The sequence below is a fragment of the Vitis riparia genome, chromosome 11, assembly GCF_004353265.1.
Source record: "Vitis riparia cultivar Riparia Gloire de Montpellier isolate 1030 chromosome 11, EGFV_Vit.rip_1.0, whole genome shotgun sequence".
NCBI classification, from domain to species: domain Eukaryota; kingdom Viridiplantae; phylum Streptophyta; class Magnoliopsida; order Vitales; family Vitaceae; genus Vitis; species Vitis riparia.
Window position 1 is genome coordinate 2,923,882 of NC_048441.1, and position 13,813 is coordinate 2,937,694.

A 13,813-nucleotide genomic window follows, 5' to 3' on the forward strand; every position below is an offset into this window, starting at 1 on the left:
ATTTATTTATAAAATTCATTTATGAAACAAAATGATTTTCTTTAACAATATAAAATATAAATAAAAAACTTAATATATCCAAAATTTGTTTTAAAATTCATAAACTTACAAAATTAATTTACAAAACGATTTCTTGCTTAATATTTATGTATATAAAAAAATTTGATTCAATTCAAATGGATATATAAAAATGATTTTTCTTATTATTAGTATTAGTACAATAAAAATGATTTAATTAAATTAATGACTCAATTTACATATAAAATTAATTGAAAAATGATTTTCCTTATTTTATTGATGTCATAAGACAGAACAACCCAATTCATGTAATCTCACAAAATTAATTTAAAAGAAATAATTTTTTCATTAATATAAATATATATAGTCTCACAAAATTATTATTATTATTTTTATTTTTTAAAAAGGGAGACTTTTCTATAAAATCATAAATGAATGATATCAATAAAATAAATAAACAACATTCATATTCAAACTTTACAATACAATAGATCATTACCTAAATTATCAAACTCAATCTCATTTGTACAAATTAAACCATGCAACTCTTGTACTCTCTAATTAATTACAATATAACAACAAAGATAAAAATGAAAATAAATAAAATAGAAAATGTACCTCTCTAGTTCTTTCAATTATTCTATCACACAAAATTTTGTTCCTCTTTCTAAAATAATTAATTTAATTTCTTTTTATTTTTCATTTTTAACACATGAAATCAAAAAATACTTACTATTAAAATAAATTATAAAAAATTTATAATATTTATAAATTACATTTATTTTTTTTTATGTAGTTTGGTTTTGAAACATAAAATCAATCCTAAGCCATACTAATTAATTCTACTTTATTTCTCTTATTAAATTCTGAACAGGCCCTCAAATCCAGAAAAGATTGGCCAGACCCCAGCATGGGAGACTTGGGCCAGGCCCAGAGCCCGTTTGCTCGGCAAGTCAAAATTTCCAGAAAAATGAAATTATTTCATTCCAAACCCAAAATCGACGATTTCCCCCAACATTTTTCTCTTCCTTCGTCTTCGTCGGCTTCTTTCTGTTTCCTCCTCTGTTCGAGGTCTCTCATGGACTCTTTGCTAGCCAACTACGCTTCTTCAGACGAAGAAGCAGAACAACATCAACAAGAGGCAAAACAACAGCAAAAGGGCCTATCTCTCCCTAAACCCACCTCAAAATCTACAAGCAATGCCTCAGATTCTGCCTCCAAAACCCCCTTCTTCTCTTCTCTTCCTCAACCTAAGTCCTCCATCTTTTCTTCTCTTCCAGCTCCAACCTCCAAATCACAAACCCTCACAGACCCACCTTCTTCTCACCCTAAACCCAAAAGGGTCGTTCAGTTCAGGCCCCCAATTCCGCAATCTGTGCTCAAGTCTCGGGATGAGGAGGACGAAGACGAGGATGAAGAGAGAGAGCGAAAACGCCGCAATCAGTCTGTGACTCAAACCCCATCTGTCAGTTCCTGGTTATCGGCCATTCCGGCGCCCAAACACTCGCAGGCAACGTTGGGTGCGATCCCTTCTTCAGGTTCGGGTCGAAGATCGATTGTTGAGGTGGGTATTGATGTGCCTGAAACGAATTCGGAAAAAGAAACCGGTGTTGGTCGAACTGTAGGGAATTCGGAGAGCAATTGGGCTGATGGGTCCTCGGGTGCTTATCAAACTGTGGAGAATTTTGAGAGCAATTGGGTTGATGGGTCGTCTTCGGCTTCATTGGAACAAAGTTCGAATTGGTCTGGAGGTGCGGAGAGTCAGCAGGTGTATGAAGGTTATGGTAGTTATGGGAATTATGGTGGTTATGGACATTATGAGAACAACTGGGGTGATGGGTCTGCGGCAGCACTGCCAGAGGCGGCAGGGACAGAAAGTGCAGTGAGGGTGCCGGGAAAGAGAGGGAGGAATGAGGTTCCAGTGGAGATTGTTGAGGTGAAGCAAGATGAGTTGATTAAGAATAGGCCAAGGGAGGACCAAGTCAAGTTAACTGGAATTGCTTTTGGTCCTTCTTACCAGGTATATGACACTTAGCCTTTTGTTCTTGAGTGTTCTAAGTCTGTCAAAATTTGATGTTGTTTTGAGACTATACTTTGCCCCATTTGCATTTTGTTCTAATATTATTTGTCTGCTTTAATACTATTCTATTCGTCTGAATTCATATTTAGTTTGGTATTGCAATTGCCAAATGAGGGATGAATTGGGTATGGACCAGTGTTGACAGATTTTGGCTTGTTATCTTGCTGTTCCACTTAATGATAAAGATGATGAGATACTATTACCGTTAGAAATATTGTTGAAGAAAATCAGAAGGGTGACCTACTATGAAAGAACATATTTTCAATGCATATTAATTTCTGGCCCCCATCTTGTCTGAATAAAAGAATTTAATCTTTTGACTCTAGTTACTGCAACAAATTATTTATGAGTCACTTGTCTTTTGAGGCTTAAAGGACTACTTTTCTGAAAATCTGATTTTGCATACTAATGTGCATCCCCTAGTCAAATGACAATTTGAGAGATTCCAACAGGTTAGTTCTCCCATGAGTGGTGATTGATTTGAGGATTGCTTCCACCATAAGTTATTTATATTAATTTTGATGGGCATTCCTCTTAAAGGATGAACATTCGCTTGGGTTGGTGGCCATGGCGTCCCATCAACTTCCTAGAGTTCTTGTTATCAATAGATTGGGGGGAGCATTTTTCTGAATCCCAGGTGTTTTTTTTTTTTTTTCTGAGGCTTGCATCTCTTTATTAATTGCTTTCCTCCAATTTTTCTCTCTAAGTGTCTCTTGGACTATGTTTGGAATTTTAGTAGAACACATTTGGGTAATAAAGGCTCAATATGTAGAGGATAAACAATGCAGTGAGGTAAAATTTGAAGTAGGATGCTGAGTGCATTTTCTAGTGGTTTTCCTCAATGCAATAAGTCAATACAAATAATTATAGACACTAGAATGAGTATTTTCATTACCTGATTCAAGGTAGGATAATGGGATGTGAGAGGATGTTGTAGATTTTCCCTTCCTCAAATACAATTTTAGTTTAGAGGTGTTTGCTGGCAACACATGTTCCCTTTCCTTGAGCTGATTCCTAGGTTCATTGGCTGGAATTTCAATGGAAAATCTTCTCAAATTTCCTTAGACTTTGGTGTCGCTTCATTGGAGATCTACTGGAATATGTTCACTAGCTGATCCATCAGAGGGATCCAAGCTGAAGCATTTGAAACAATAGGGGATATGGGCAAAATCTTAATGTTTTTGGGGTTCAAAATCTTCAGCAGTAGGGAAAATTGATGTGAAATCTGGGGTAGAAGCATTTGGCACATCAACCAGATAAGGTAGGACACCCCCACCATTCCTATTGTTTGTAGGAAAGATCTCTAACAACTTATCTTCTAATTCGTCCAATCTCCCCTTAAATGATAAGTGTGTATGAAATAGGGTTGACTTTCAAAGAAAGTGACATCTATGGTGATATATGATCTTTTTGTGGGAGGATGTAGTACTTATAAGTTATATCCTTTTTGAATGGAAGAATATCCAAGAAAGATGCACCTAAGAGTTCTAGGGTCTAGTTTATCTCTAGATTGCATGAGAATGTGAATGAAAGATACATACCCAAATATTTTTTGGAGGAAGAGTTTCAATACCCTTAATTTTGGTGTCTCCTCTTTTCTTTATATACAACTTTTCTTTATTTATCAAAAAGAGTTTTAATACCCTTAAAGTTAGGAAAAGACCTTGAGAGTACATCTATAGGGGATTTGAAGTCAAGGACTCAAGAAGACATTCAATTTTTTAGGAATGTAGCAATCAAAATGGCTTCTCCCCAGTATGAGTTTGAAACATTTATTTGAAAAAGTAAAGACCTTGTTACTTCCGACACATGCCTACTTTTGTTCTCTACTATCCTATCTTGTTGTGGGGTATTTACACATGAAGATTGATGTGCGATACCTTCATTTTGGAGATAGGTGACAAGGTCATGATTGCAGTATTACCTCCCATCATTTGACATTACGGTATGGATTTTGGTACCAAATTAGGTAAAAACCAATTTTCTGAATATTTGGAAAATGGAATTATCTCCCAATTTGGATTTTAGGAGATGGACCCAAGTGGTACAAGTGTACTCATCAATGAAAGTAACCAAGATCTCTATATATTAAACTATCTGGAATTCTAGAGGGTTTCCAAGCATTTGTATGTATTAAACTAAAAGGAGAAGTTTCTTTTTCATTTCTTATGAGAAAAGATACATGATGGTATTTTGCAAACTCACAAACCTCACAATGAAAATCATGGCATTTAGTTTTACCAAACAATGTTGGAAACATCTTTTTCAAGAGAAAGAATCCCAACCACTTGTGCCATATCCATATTTGATAAACTTTTGAAGGGTGGTTGGTGGTTACAAGAGCTTGTGGAATAGCATCACCAATCTTCCAATGTGTATTGAGGTAGTAGAGTACACCTTTCCTCTCACTATGCCTATTCATCCTCTCGGTTATCAAGTCCAAAAAAATGCCATGAGAAGAGTTGAATGTTATGAAACAATTCAAATCTTTAGTAATTTTATTAGCAAATAAGAGACTACAAGGCAGGTTGGGACATGTAACACATTTTTCAAGGAAAAAGGAATGATGAAGGCTATGCTTTGACCAATTATGGAAGAAAAAGTGTCATCAACAACCTTCTAGGGAAACGACAACAAAGCTTCTGGTTTGTGGAGAAAATGGTTCTCAATCTCAAGGGAATTATGAAGGGGAACCAAGTTACCAGCAATTAAGGCTGGTAACTTGCTTATTTTTGAGCGATTCTCCTAATAGATGATTATAGATTTTTTTTGACACACTAGGCTGGCTCTATTTTGATGAGGAAAGTAAAGCCTTTGAAGGAGGACCCAAGGACTAGAATCGAAATGTGTTTGGCAACGTAGTTGTTTATAATTTTTAGGGAAGATTATATTATGGATATAAGAAGGGAAGGAGCTTAAGTAGAGGAAGAGTTAGGTTTAAAAGGCATGGCTAAGTCGGAGTATAGTCAATCAAAGGTAAAATTCTAGTGCTTTGGAAGGGAATAGGAAAACCAATTTTTTTTTCACTAGATAACCAAAATCCATTAAAGAGGGATAATCATGTCAGTAAGTTTAGGAGGGTGATCAGGAAAGTTTGTTTCTGAGGCTCAAAATGCAATTGGGGAGATGGATATATCCTCTCTTCTGTAGTGTGAAATATTGGATTTTGGTTAATGACACAGCAATTGGTTTCTTTCAAAATCTCCTAGGTAAGAGCTTCATTGGAGTGTTGTTGATGTTCTCACCTTTAAGCATAGCTGTGAATGACACCTTTCTCTTCAGAGATTTAAAGTGATGGGATTTTCTCTCCTTCTGTCTTTTAGTTTTTACTAATGTAGACCTTGAGTTGCTTTATTTCTAGGGTGTTAGGATGGGGCAAAAGAGGGGCAGGAGCCTTGGCATTTCACTCTTGATGTTTGCTTTTGTAAATTGAACTGTAAGTTGGATGAAGAGCAATTGTTGCATCTTGGTTGTGTCCTTTGTTTTCTGAAGCTGTCTTTGAATTAAGAGTTAATTTGGAAGGAGTAAGCTCATCCTTGTAGTGCATGTGGAGTATGTTGGGAATTTAGTTTCAGTGCTTAGATATCAAGTGGGTGGCTAACTATCTAACTATAAATGCTTTGCTTGGGTGCATTATTTAAAGCAAGGGGTGTGTGGGACTGAGTGGTGAAAGGCTTGGACTGAAGTGTAGCATCTCCAAATAGGTAATATCTTTCTAAAAGAGGCAGACTAACACTCCTAAAGAGCACCATATTGAGCTTACTCATCTACTTGATGCCCACCTTCATGGTGCCAATGGCAGTTCAGAACAGGCTTGGTAAGGCTCTAGAGAGACTTTTGGGGGTTGGGTTGGGAAGGAAGAAAGGAGATTTCTTTTGTTTAATGAGTGATTGTTTGCTCTTTGAAGGAGGGTGATACTGGGATTAGAAGCCTTACTGCTCTTAACAAATCAGGCAAGTGGCTTTGGAGATTTGCAGTTGATAGAGATAAGTAGTGGAGGAAACTGGTGGCTTGAAAGATTGATCAGGAGAGACAGATGAAGATCCTGGCACTGAAATGGACTTGGAAGGGCATTGGGAAAGGGTAGGACGGTTTTCATAATTTTGAATATACTTATGTGGGGAATAAGCAAAGGAGTAGGTTTTGGTGAAACATTTGGTTTGGAGAGATCCGCATTCAGGATTGCCTTCTGTATCTCCTAAAATTGCTTTGAATATAGAGGTCTTGGTAGTTGATCACTGGAGCTTGGAGGAAGGACAAGGTCATTTGGATCCAAGGTTCCCTAGGAAGTTTCATGTTTAGGAGTTACAGATGGTGAAACTTTTCTTGGAAAGCATTTTGCTATGGAGGTTAGAGGGGAAAGAGACAATAAGTTGATAAGGAAGCTACTTAAAGAGGGGTTGTTTATCTGTTATACTTATTTTGTTAGGCTCACTCTAGATAGGACAGCTCTTTCCTGATATGTGATTTTAGCTTCTACTGCTCCTTTTAAGGTTAGTGCTTTGTTTTGGCAGCAGTATTGGAGAGGATCTTAACTATCTACTAGCCGATGAGAGTGGGAGGCATCCTTGTCAATTGGTGCAGCACATGTAAGCAAAATGGGGAGATGATTCACCACCTTCTTACCCATTGCTTGGCTGCTTGTAGCTTATGGTCCGTTTGTTTTCCATCTTTGGGGTTGCATAAGTTTTTCCTTATTAAAGAATACAGAGTTAGTTGGCAGACAGTTCTACAAAACAGAGGGAGAAAAGTTTGAAGAACAGCCCCTTTGAGCTTATTTTAAGGGGTTTAAAGGTGAAGAAATTTCATATTTTTCTTGAGGCATGGAACCTTTGGAGTTGAAACTGAAAGATATCTTTCTGGAGTATTTGTTTGCTTTGGTTGAGGGAATTTGTAGGGAAGGGGAGGTCTGAGGCCCTTGGCATTGTTTGTTTCATTCTTTTTCTGACTCCTTTGTATATTGCTTGTATATTTCTGTGCACTAGGATGATGTCCTCCACATTTTAGGAATTTTCTGGTATATTTTCCTATACAAAAGAAAGACCATGCTTAACCTTACTAATTATGTTCTTAAAGTGGATTGGACATTACCACTCAGCTTTTGAAGTTTTGCTAGGATTCTTCTCCCTCAACTGTGGTTGAAAAACAATTTTTTTGTACTTTCGTGGAATTGCTAAAATTAAGTTGTTTCAAGATGGGCAATACATATACTCAGGTATTGATGAAATTCTGTTAAATTCCGTGGTTCTCTATTCCTTTCTGGAGGATGTAGTGACTAATTAATAATGGCACAATCAAGTAAGTCTTCAATGTTTCTGTTGGGATGCAGATACATGCACTTGCACAGGCCTACTTGCAAATGACGTTATTTGATTTGTTGAATGGCAATGCTGTTACTGACCAAATTTGACAGGATTTTAGAATTAAATTTATTTGTTCATTGTCTCATTTTTCTTTGGCTTTTGATAGAACTACTGGCAAGCAAATTGAACAGTTAAGGTAATGACTATTACACCAAAGTTTCTATCTAATGTTCACACCCTAAAACTAAAACTTCAGTCTCTAGCAAACAAACCTCCATCAAATTATATTTCATGAAATTTGCCTTCATTTGTTGGACAGAGTAGCATCTGAACTCTCATTGGACTTGTTCTGTACATCCTTTCAGTTAATTGAAGATTACTTGTCTGTTAAACTCTCATGAAAAGCATTTACTATAGGATGTAAATCAACAACTGGCCATCCATTTCCATTGAAAGGCTTGAAGTTTGTTTGGCTTTGCAAACGTCTCTGCTATGTGTTCTCCCTCTCTACATATATATATTCTACAGGATGGACTTGAGAACTTGGATAATGACAATTGGGAGAGTAGAACCTTAACTCTCGTAGAGAAAATGGGAGGTTTTGTAAGTGATTTATGGTTTGTGACCATAAATCAAGTTGGCTTTTCAGCAATTATTAAATGTAGAGACTATAATCATAGATTTTTTTTTTTTTTTTCTTTTTGTAACACTAGAGGGTTTTTATTCAATTGCTTGGTGATAAGTCCGTCAGCATACTTACACTCTTATAAACTAGATGCCACTTACCTAATCTGTTATTTATTTATTTGTTTGTCTTGTGTAGCCTGTTTCAACGAAGGGGAAGCCTACAAAGCTGCACAAAAGGAAACACCAGATTGGTTCTTTATACTTTGATATGAAGCAGAAGGAGATGGAACTTTCAGAACGGCGAGCAAAAGGCTTCCTTACTAAAGCTGAAACTCAAGCCAAGTATGGATGGTGATTTTGAGAAGACGTTTTTCCTTTTTCTTTTCTTTCCTTTTCTCTTTACCTGTTATATCTTGAATTGGCGTTTGGAACATTAGATGTCACAAAAGTTTGCTTCAGGATGTAACTAATTTACCTGAATTTCAAAGTTGTTTCAATTCTTGGGAGCTGTACATATGGCTGGCAGTATTAAATCCTTGATTATTTATCTATCAGAAAAAAAAAAATATATGGCTGGCAGTAATTCCCTTCAACTTCTACTTTCTGAAAAGAGAGATTTTTGTGCCTGCTGTGTTTAGTTGATCATGTTCATTAAACTGAAGTTCAGGACAGCATACCATCCGGGAATTTGAACTAGCTTAGTAGAGAAATTCAACAGGATGCAGTTGACAAGAGTGATAAAGCTTTCTCTATCTTTGGTTGATAATGCCTATGGAATAGGCCAATTTATGGCCACTGGTAATATGTGATTCACAACAGTGTCATGCTTAAAAGTCTGATGATCATCCTTGCATTAAAATCATTCCACATATTTTGATATTAAAACAGCTTCAATTCCATTTCTTTATTTGATTTGAAATGTAAGCTTCATACCCATTTCCAGTTCCAATATTTTCCATATATATACAATCCAAGACAAGCATTTAGCAGTGCTCCTTTCCCATTTATGCTATCCTTGTTGACAGTTTGGACTATATCATGCCCAATCAATAATTAAGGCAGTCATGGACTCTAGCCCAACTCTGCCAATGGAGGCACTTTCCCACTATGATTCTATCAATTGTCAAAAAAAATTTCATGCCTCTATTTGCATCAGTGAAAAACACAACATTTCTGCGGATTCATGTAAGAGAACCCAGTTTCTGGGGATTGAACTAGTTGCATGGTACTGAAGCTCAGGACAGGAAGTGGGACACTGAGAGAATATACGGGACCGAGTAGTAATATATACAGAGCTATTATCTCTTACAGGAAACGTTCATATAGAATTGACAACATATTACAATCCAGTATGATTCTGACAATTTCACCAATCCTTCAGCAGTGCTCCAGCGACATCCTTGTAGCTGACTTTCTTTTTCTTCACAGGTTCTGCACCCTGCTCTACTGGAGGCTTCTCATCATCAATAATAGGATTTGTACTTTCCGCCTTTTTCGCTCCAAGGCTCGGTATCATGTCTAGTAGCATGGCTTGAACTGGATCAACCATAACTTCCAGCTTCTCAGTCTTTTTACTGTTGTCAACCTTATTTTCACTATCCAGTTCAATGTCCTGTACTCTATCTAACCATTTTTCACGTACATTATCCAGTGCAACCTCCTTTTCTTCTGTCTTTCCTCTTTGTGATGATTCAGAATCTTCTACTATTTCAGTCTCTTGGATTTCTGGACATTCCTTGCATTCCACTCCATGGATTGCATGATTCCCTCCCATTTTGGTCCCTTCCTCTTCCATTTTTTCACCTGAATCACTTGCATCTGATTCGTTTTCATATATCTTAGGTGGCTTTCCAATCCGGGGCCGTGTCCTTCGAGCTTGGCTGAAACCTGCTTTTCCTTTCTTTGTGCTTGGGCCAGCAGGCCTTCCTCTTTTCCTTTTCTCTTCCCTCTTGGGCAAGGCCAAGATACTAATGCTTTCTGGAGGAGCTTTTCCCCTACCTTGTTTCCCTTCTTTGTCTGGAAAAGACAGCAAATTTTGGTTCTCCACACTGTCCAAAACAGAAGGGGCTTCTACATCTATATCATGTTTGCTGGAAAAACAAAGACACACAGCAAAGGCCACATAATTAAGATACCCCAATTGAGGGCAACATAATCGTGGGTTAAACAAAGGCTAGCGAGGCATTTTGCATCTCAATTCTAAAATTTCTAAGTTCCACAAATCCAACCACTTCCAATCTTATGTAGAAATTCAGTATCCAGAAAATAAACCTTAAATTCAAATATGCACTGATCTGGACAAAAATCCATTGTCAAGAAATGTAAAAATTCATATAGCAGTTTGGGACCACATTGTGATAAGACAAGTATATCAGAAGTATTATTTATTCAGAAAGACAAGATTTTCTAACTACTAGTTAATGGACCATCCAACACATTAGCAAAGTTTTCAGCATTGACTGGATTGGGATTTCTTTCACCAGCAAGAAAAAAGAGGCTTTCTCCTTGAAGTTTCACAAGAAGAGGCTTTCTCTTAGCAATTTCAAAAGAAGATATTTCTATACAATTTTCACACTTTCTAACAGTTGCAATTGGAAGTTAAGACCAGGGTCTTTTGGTTATGAAATCATTATTTTTGGGCTTCACCAATATAAAAGTAACTTAGCAGATAGTCTGGATTCATCATTTCCTCTCAGAGTATTTGGGATACTTCCAGGGAGGTGAAGAGGGAGAACACAACTTTTGCTCATCATACATTTATATTTTTTGTAGTTCTTGTAAGTTGTACTTAAGCTATAAATATGCATTGTCTTATGCAGTGATATTTCTTCACAAGTTTGATTAGACTGGCTTTGATGTATTACCAAAACAGTAACCAGTACAATTGTTAGCCTGGTATATATTCTAGATTCATTACCTAACAGCTTAAATTTTATAATCATAAAGGTCTTGGGATGGCTTTTAACACCAAACTTCCCTTTCCTATCAAACATGATTGCATTATAAGCATCCAATCACAATTCCTTGACATTTATTTTAGAAAATAATGATTTGTTTCACAAATTCCAATCATTCTTAATTTCCTAAAGCACTAAGCAGTATTATGCCAAATATAATTTTTCAGAGAACTTCTGTTCCAAGGGTATGTAATCCCCTAACCCAAATACTAGAACATGCTTGCATAAGTAAAATGGTGCTCAGAACTCAAAATAAGAGAGGTTTGGCACTCACCATTCTCCAAAGTTTGACTCTTCCAAGCCCTCAGGTTTCAGGCTATATTTCTGTTCTTGCAACCTCCGGCCTTCCTCCAAGCAGCCTTCTAACCATTGATACCCAACAACATGCAACTTTTTATTACATAGAAGATGTTTCTCTGCTGGTGAGAAACTGTACAAGAAGGAACACAAATGAAAAGATAAGTTGAAAAAAATAAAATATTAAAATTTCCATGACACATGGAATCAAGAGTTAGATAACAATAATAACTATTGTAACAGAGTGCCTGGTTGGACCATTGTTAATCAGTGACATTAATAGCATGCTTACACGCTGAAAACAAGTTTTCCTCTTATTTTTATAATTAATATTTTAATCATTACATGAATAAATATAATATGAACTATATCATTTAAACAACAATTTTTAGATAAATTTAAAAAGAAAAAAACAAACAAGACAACGAAAATTAGAACACAGAAAATCACAGTTATCAGAAGTGGACCAGCAATCAACATGTTTTGATGGCAGAATCATGGACTACTGGTTCAATCTTGGGGGTCAGTGCAGTTGCCCTAGTGTAGTTCATCAAGCAGTTAAATATTATAAGGTTTAACATTTAATTCAACATAGAAGTCAGCATAGTGGTTGTGGGTGTAGCTGGCAACTTGTGTATTATATTTTGAATCATTTTCCTATCTTGCACTCTCTTGTGTCATAATTCACTCTCTATCTAGATATACATGTACATTTGGAGGAGGATGGATAGAAAAAATATGCACACATAAACCTATATATATTGCAGAATGAAGCATAAAGTAATACAGAACTAATTTCAAGAAATTTACTAATGCTCAAACAAGACAAAGCATGCAGACCATCATTCAGTATCATGAGTATTGAAACATTGAAATTACAGGTCAAACAAAATATATTTACAAAATACAACACCCCCCTGATTAATTTATGACAGAATCAGCAATTTATAAGCTTTTAATTATGCAATTTTTAACTTGTGTAATGTATATGCACAACCAAAGGTATTCATATGGGCTATAGATGGACTAGAGATAATATGAATCATAACCTGTCTTCAAACCTAGTAAAAGAAATTATCAAACCTCTTTGCCTTGGATATGAGTCTAGATAAAACTAGAAAGAAGAAGGAAATTGATTTTGGGATCCATAGAAAAAAATATTTTGAATTTTGTGAAAAGGGGAAGAACACCCTAACTATTAAACATAGAGGTAAAATAGAATGTAACTAACAGCATAATAATCTTTTCTAAAAGTCTTAGGTTGCAGTTGGTGATGGTTATGATTGCAGGAGAAAAAAAAAAAAAAGTTATAGTAGAGCAGCCATTTCCCAAAAGGTTGAAACCATCGATGAGAAACTTCAACAGACCACAGCCTAAAGATCCAACTAATCATCAAATCCCACAAAATGCAATCAATTACATTGCATTTGTGGTGTACTTCACATGTTTTATGTGTCATTGCAATGATAAAAATTCAATAATGTACTTGATCAGTTCGTGCAACCAGGAACTGTCAGTTACTCAACAGTTATCCTCAAATTGGGAAACCATGTGTTAATCAAGGAAACAGACTTCCCCAAATAATTAAATTAAATAAAGACAAAAAGGAAAGAAAGAAAGTAAATACAGATGATTTGGCATCAGGTCAGATAATAAACCATAAGTTACCTTTCCATTATGTCACTGAAGTCCAAATCAAATCCTGGTACTGAAAAGACCACTAAATGGGTGGCCTGAGAAAGATTATTGCCAACTTTACCACCACCCATGGAAACTTCAAGCTTCATCCTCCTCAGCACAAGTTTTGACAGAAGTTCCCAATCCGAATTACTTCATGCAAATTAATTTTATTAAAAATAAAATAATTAAGCAACTGTTTGAAAAGATTAATTTGAACAGAATATTAGTTCAAACAGAGTATTAGTTCAAATAGATGAAAAAACAAATAAGTGCAATCTTACGAAGACTGTATTGAGGAGTGGAAGCAAATGCAGCAATCATGAAAGCGCGACCACTTTTCCTTTGGACAATATTTGTTCTTGTAGTAATCAATAGTTTTGGAGTTGTCTGACCTATCCACATTGCTTAAAAGCTGAAGGAAGAAAAAAGAAACCATCTTACTTTCATGCATAAGCTTTCTGTGGGCATCTCCAGTTGCTCAAATACAAAAAAAAAAAAAAAAAATCCTCAATATGGGGCATGAGATTCCTGAAATTTCTGAACAATGCTTCTCCAATTTCCCTTCTATAATTTAACTTGATATTTTGGCAGCTAATGCATCAATTTTCACCTATGTGAAGATAATAATAAACATTCCAGACACAAATATACCTGCTTGATGTCTGAAATGTCAAGATCCTGGTAGTAGGAGTCAGAAAATTTGTCAATCTCCTCTTGTAACTTCTTCTTTGAATGTTCAGAAAGGAAGAGAAAGTACCTAAAACAGAGAATGCCCAGTTAAAATTTTATAGAAGGATTATCTAAAACATTAGTGACTATATGAAATACGGGAGAAGTTGAAGCTGGAATTA

At 35.8% G+C, this 13,813-nt stretch overlaps 2 protein-coding genes across 2 annotated transcripts in view; one reads left to right on the forward strand and one right to left on the reverse strand.

Moving 5' to 3' along the window:
• Nucleotides 1–1,016: 1,016 nt before the first annotated feature.
• Nucleotides 1,017–8,621, forward strand: LOC117924902. Its single transcript, XM_034843634.1, has 2 exons — nucleotides 1,017–2,038; nucleotides 8,225–8,621. Exons 1-2 carry the CDS (start codon nucleotides 1,097–1,099, stop codon nucleotides 8,381–8,383), a joined length of 1,101 nt encoding a protein of 366 aa, XP_034699525.1. The 5' UTR covers nucleotides 1,017–1,096; the 3' UTR covers nucleotides 8,384–8,621.
• Nucleotides 8,622–9,148: 527 nt separating this feature from the next.
• The window catches only part of LOC117925422 (DNA ligase 4), a 53,194-nt gene continuing 48,529 nt past the window's right edge, over nucleotides 9,149–13,813 (reverse strand). Inside the window, exons 23-27 of the mRNA XM_034844425.1 lie at nucleotides 13,614–13,719; nucleotides 13,244–13,374; nucleotides 12,951–13,112; nucleotides 11,260–11,415; nucleotides 9,149–10,118 (exon numbers count right to left, since the gene is read on the reverse strand). Of these exons, the coding sequence (XP_034700316.1) occupies nucleotides 9,395–10,118; nucleotides 11,260–11,415; nucleotides 12,951–13,112; nucleotides 13,244–13,374; nucleotides 13,614–13,719 (1,279 nt within the window). The 3' untranslated portion in view covers nucleotides 9,149–9,394. The remainder of the gene's footprint in view (nucleotides 10,119–11,259; nucleotides 11,416–12,950; nucleotides 13,113–13,243; nucleotides 13,375–13,613; nucleotides 13,720–13,813) is intronic.